Source organism: Austrofundulus limnaeus, unplaced genomic scaffold (genome assembly GCF_001266775.1).
Source record: "Austrofundulus limnaeus strain Quisiro unplaced genomic scaffold, Austrofundulus_limnaeus-1.0 Scaffold38, whole genome shotgun sequence".
Lineage (NCBI taxonomy): Eukaryota > Metazoa > Chordata > Actinopteri > Cyprinodontiformes > Rivulidae > Austrofundulus > Austrofundulus limnaeus.
In genome coordinates, this window is record NW_013952440.1 from 1,954,662 (window position 1) to 1,960,890 (window position 6,229).

Below are 6,229 nucleotides of genomic sequence, written 5' to 3' on the forward strand. Positions count from 1 at the left end.
TTATTATTATTATTATTATTATTATTATTATATGGAGAATTTAGGCCTAACGGGATTGGGATATTTTATATTTCTTTTAATGAAATCTAATCATATTAAAATTATTATGCTTAACAAATAACTATCTGTAATTCTGAAGACACAAGCCCTGTCTACACTAGTTCTGCAGAAAAAAAAAAAAACGGTTCTAAAATCCCTATGCTGTCCCTCAAGGTGTCAAGAACATCTACATTCACAACAAATCTAAACTATTTTTATCCTTCATGCAGTTATTAACCATATCAGCCCACAATCAGATTGTGACAGTGACAGGATTAGGTTAAAGCGAGGGGAAAAAATATAAAATGTCTTTGTTGTTTTGGTTTGTAGGGCGCAAAATATTTTAATAGTGGGCATGTGCAAAATAGGCTGCTACATATCCTGTATCATTTACACCTATTAAATTTCAACATGATTTTTTAGCACTTTTAAAAATGATCAGCTTGTTCTTCTTACCAAAGTAACACAGTTTGTGTGTAAACAATGGTGCATGAACAACAACAAAAATCTCGGTGTAATGTACATTCATCCATCCATCCATCCATTTTCTGTTACAAATGTACAAATCAGAAAACAGAAAAAAATAACCTTTGGTTTATAGGCCAAGGAAGGAAATGTTAAATAAATAATTAACGGGACAACTGCAGCTTTAATAAATGTGAATGAGACTCAACCAACGAGCTGCCATTCTGTGATTCAGCTATGATTCTGTAGAAGACTGTTTACTTTTCAACTAAWGAGAAGCAAGTGTTTGTGGTTTTACAAAAAAATTACAAAAAGGTGTTTTTAAATATATTGATCCTGGAAGAATGAACTGTTCCAACCTTTTAAATTAACAGAACCCTAAAGATGACCTACTAAATGATGTCTGTTAGCAGAACCRTGGGCACGGATTAAATAAACCGAGGGAACAAACTCTTATAAACTGTATTTTGATTCACCCGCAGGCATCTAGGGGGCTCGGCAGAAAAATGGCTTACTGAGTCGTTAGTTGTGACGCTTGTCACGCTTCCACTTCYACAGTAACTCCAGCAGACAGGCCTGAACTTGTAGAGAAATCTTCAGCAACTTTAACAATCACACCAACCGTAAACACAGCCATGAATACGGTGCTAAAGTAGCATGACCATTAAAAGTAGAAATATTCTGGAGCATTATATAAAAAAAGGTTTTATATTTAGCAGTTCTACAGTATGTATGAGTACAAGAATGCGGTTGTTGGATGTCAYATGGATGGTACTATATTTTCTACAAGTATATATCATTATTAATATTATTGCACTCTGGCTACACATATTTAAAAAAAGTTAGTTTGGTTGTCTTTAGATGTACAGAAACACAGAAGTCAGAGCTGATTCAGCTGGAAAACGGTGGGCTCAGTGGTGCCATGTCATGCTCAGGATATTTATTTTGAATTTCTTCTTATTTCGGTCCCCCCACCCCACCCCCACCCCATTTTAAATTTGATGGGTATGTAAAAATTAGTTTGCCCTTAATTTTTAAGATTAAAATCTAGAGATTCTTGTTTTTCCTAGTCCAAAGTTTCGTTCAGAGCCTTCATAACGATCTGTTCAAATGYCAGAGAATATATCTCTTTACATGGAAATCCATCGGCCATGAATTTGACTTGCAGCACTGAGCCCACTTCTAAAAGACTGTTCTTTAGACAGAAAGGTACAAACAAGTCCAAGACAAAACTACAGAAACACATTGCACACCACTTCGCTTCTGATTCTTTTTAAAAATAGAAAAATAAAACACCTCTCCGTGACCTCAATTTGCAGTTTGAGAGGATCTTTCCTTTATCACTCAGAATTATTATTTTTTTTCCAAACAAAAACACATACTACACAAGAGGACAACGGAGGAAAAAAAGAAAAAAACAACAACAAGCAACTCAAAGTTTAAATCTGTGTGCAAAAACCATTTTAGAACTTCTATAAAAATATGTGCATATGGATAGAGCTATTTTAAAATCTCACCAAATACATTATTTTCCTTTTATTTACATTTGACCAAAAAAAAAAAAATAAGGAAAACGAAAAAAATAACAGCTCGGCACTGCTGCCCCTCTCGTATGAAAACACGCATTCATTCGCACTTCTGCTCGGATCAATGTGATCGAGGAGCAGACGGTGTAGGGGTGGGGGCAAGCAGAACCCCGTGAAAAAACCTGAAGTTGCATAATCCATCAATCCTGTCCCTCACGCTCGCATTTCACAAACCGCTTCCTGGAAGGGTCAGCGGAGATCAGCCAGACGCTGCTTCCTGATTGGCTCGCGTGAGTGAGGACAGTGTGTGAAAAAAAACTTTGGCTACAGAGTAAAGTGGCTTCAGTCCCGATGTGTGAAGAGGATCAGCCGTTAACACACCATGTACAGTTCAAGGATCTCATGTTTTTCAAGCAAATATATATATATTTAAAAATCACCGTTGTTTAAGGAAGAGTCTGTTCCAGATTTTCTCTGGAAAAAGTGATGTATATATATATATTTTTTACTTATTATTATTTATCAAAAACCAGAACAAACTAAAAATAAAAAGCTCACAAACCCAACTTCCATATTTTATTCTTTTCTCAACCTGGGTGAGGTCGTCAGGGACCCCAGCTCTCCAGCTTTGAAAGTAGCCTCCTCGTCAGAATGTAACACTCGGTGTTTACTGAGCGGTCCTCCGATTCTTCGCGCTAAAACCTGCGCTGCTTCCCAGTCTGCTGTCGAACGGGGAAGAGCAAGTGGCCGGATCTGGGTCCGAAATGGCTGCTGACAGGCTGCTCACGTACCTGGACTGTGGTTGGTCAAAGTTAAACTGGGTGACTTGGATGCAGTCTCCCGCAGCGGGTGGGTGCCTTGCGGCAGAAGACAGAGGGCGCGTCTGTGAAAAGTGCATCACGGTGGGGAGAAGAGGGGCGTGTGGCTGGATGAAGACGTTCGGGCTGATCGGGATGTTGGACGGGGTGGGCGTAGACGTGAGGGGCGGAGCGTGCGTTGGGGTAGGTGTCAGCACGTGAGATGGTGATAGTGCTTGCAGCGGCACGTGGATAGGCGTCAAAGGTGTTTGCATCTGTGTGCGGATGTTGGTCGACGTGTCTTTTGTGAAGGGGTTTGATGGCGGCGTCAGGTCACTGGATGGTGTCCGGCGTCTTAGCATCATGCTGCAGTCGGCCAACTTTGGGGGTGATGGAAGTCGGGGGTGTTCCTTCTCAGAGGGTGGGTAGATGGATATGCAGGGCGGGCTTGTCTTCTTCTTCCTGTGGCTGCTACCGACTGACTGCACCCTCACAGGAAATGCCTGAGTGCCTTTTCCAGGCTGGCAGTGCTCTGTTGTCAAGCGTGGACTGTCACTGGTTGGAATGGTCTGTGGAAGGCAAACCTCAATGGAGTGGCGACGCTGGTCTTCAGAGTACCCAGCAGATTCTGGCGACAGTTTGTCCAGGAAGCCGTGGTTGTCAACCTTTAAGCCTTTCTTGGCATCCTTCAAACCTGCCTCGAGTAGACTGTGCGCACTCCTTGCGGAGGAAGGTGGCAGCGTGGGAGGAGGAGACAAGGAGCTGAAGCTGAAGTCGAGAGGGCACGGCAGGGTGTAAGGGGAGAGGGAGTGGCTACGGCCGGCTTTTCGTCTGCTCTCCCGCTCCACGCCCTCCCCATCCCTCCACCTGCAGCGGGCAGAGCTGGTTATGTGATACACCTCCTCGTCGGCCGGGTCCGAGAGGGAGACGGCGGACGGCGCCCTGGGTCGGCGGAGGCTCCCGGAGCGCGGGGGAAGACGCGGGGAGGGGGGTGGCGGGAGGAGAAGCGAGGGGGTTGATGGCAGCAGAGGGAGTGGAGACGAGGAGGATGGCGATGGAGGGAGGGCAGAGGAAGAGAGGGAGCAGGGCGGGAGGGAGAGGGTGGAGGGAGCGGAGGAATGAGGGGGCACAGGCGTGAACGAGGCAGCATGAGTAGAGAGAGGAGACGGGAAGTGTGGGAGAAGATGAGCAGAGTTTGACCTCTCTTGTTTCTCACAACTGTGGGACTCCACTGAGTCCACTTTAACTGCCACCTGCAAGACAAGAGGGAATCCCACAGTCAGTGACTTTGATGGTTTCTGATCCAAGTACAATCACAAATCAATACACTTTTATCTGTTCTTGACTTTTAAGGAAGTCAAGAATGGGCAACAGATGTCATTTTGATGCAATGTTGAAAGTACAGTTAGGTCCATATATATTTGGACACTGACACAAATTTTGTCTTTCAACTGTTTACTGAAACATATTCAAGTCACAGTTATATAATGTACATTGACATAAAGTCCAGACATTCAGCTTTCATTTGAGGGTATCCATATTAAAACTGGATGAAGGGTTTAGGAGTTTCAGCTCCTTAACGTGCCATGTTTTTAAAGGGACCAAAAGTTATTGGACAATTGACTCCAAGGTTATTTCATGGACAGGTGTGGGCAATCTCTTCATTATGTCATTCTCAGTTAAGCAGATAAAAAGCCTGGAGTTGATATGAGGTGTGGTGCTTGCATTTGGATAGTTTTGCTGTGAAGTAAACGGTCAAAGGAGCTCTCCATGCAGGTGAAACAAGCCATCCTTAAGCTGCAAAAACAGAAAAAACCCAACCAAGAAATTGCTACATTAGGATTGGCAAAATCTACATATGCAATCATTTTGTTCAACCCACTGAATTAAAGCTGAAAATCTGAACTTCAACTGTATCTGAATTGTTTTGTTTAAAATTCATTGTGGTAATGTCTAGAACCAAAATGAGAAAAAATGTTGTCTGTCCAAATATATATGGACCTAACTGTATATGGTGCATGAGGACACCCACATGGCTCAAAGTATTTAGCCTTCAATGATAGACCAAAACGAGAGTGTGTCATAATATGAGGATGTCGTGAGGACGTCAGATGACTAGTGGTTCAGGGAACCCTGATAGCATAGTTCTAGGTCTGTTACATTCTACTTCCCCCACACTCCACCCTTCTTTTAAGGGGACATATCATGCAAAATCCAATTTCTAGTCATTAAATATATGTTGTTGTCTCTAGGAGTGCAGCAAAAGTTAATTTAGTCACTCCTGGTTCAATGTAGATACCTGTTCAGTTTTCTTTATTTTCTATGAGCTTTTCAAAACTGTTATGTCAAAGTATTTGCAACGGAACTACCAAATAAGGTCTGGACTTTGATCTTAGACATGCCTCAGAAGGTGATTATGGAGTTACAATAAGGAGGAATTCAGACATTGCAGTTCCACTTTGTATGGACTCCAACTGAATGATTTAAATGTGAAAAATATGGATTTAAAAGCACTATGTCTCCTTCAAGATGGCACCCTATAAGTTATTTTAATGCCGCAAATACCTTCTTTTCTCTTATTTTTTTATTATTATTTTTTAGAAATATTGTTTTAAATTGTTTAATGATTCTTTTAACAATTTGATGGGACAGAAAAATTCAACCTTTCATCTCATGTGGACAATAATTTACACTAAATCATTACTACAATCACCTGTTGAAATAACCTTAAATTCACATTGTTAATGAGGTTTAGTCCCATAACTAGTCTTTGATAGCCCTGTTGAAAATTTACATTCATGTAGCAGACCTACTATGCCAGAGTAAACACATCTTAGAATGGGTCACTCTTTATTTATTTATTAACCATTAAACATGGAAGCTCTGTTTCCGGGTCTCTGCCCTGTTCCGTGGGAGTTCCGCAGGGTAGCATACTGGGCCCATTGCTTTTCCTATTATACATAAATGGCCTACCAAAAATATTGAGGTATTCAAATATTTTAATGTATGCTGATGATACTGTTCTTTTTTGTCTGATTTCAATATTGAATCTATTAACAGTCAGTTACAAGCAGATCTTCAGAAATTTCACGGTTGGCTTCAAGACAATCTTTTGTCAATTAATGTTAAAAAAACTGTGTGCATGTATTTTTTCCTCACCCAGGAGACATTTCAATATAACAAATCAACTCACTTTTTTAAACAAACCCCTTGATATTGTCACAACCTACAAATACTGTATCTTGGAATTACTTTGGATTCTCATTTGACTTATCGTGATCATGTACAAGTCTTAACCATTAAGTTGAAACAGAAATTATACGCTTATTCAAAAATTAGATCCAATCTGACATCTTCTGTTTCAAATATCTGTCTTCATGCCATTATACTCTCAACCATGTC

At 41.1% G+C, this 6,229-nt stretch overlaps 1 protein-coding gene across 1 annotated transcript in view; it reads right to left on the reverse strand.

The window, feature by feature from the left end:
- Positions 1 to 1,760: 1,760 nt before the first annotated feature.
- The window catches only part of cacna1ha (calcium channel, voltage-dependent, T type, alpha 1H subunit a), a gene marked incomplete in the record, with an annotated part of 156,161 nt that continues 151,692 nt past the window's right edge, over positions 1,761 to 6,229 (reverse strand). Inside the window, 1 exon segment of the mRNA XM_014006935.1 lies at positions 1,761 to 4,080. Within this exon segment, the coding sequence (XP_013862389.1) occupies positions 2,698 to 4,080 (1,383 nt within the window).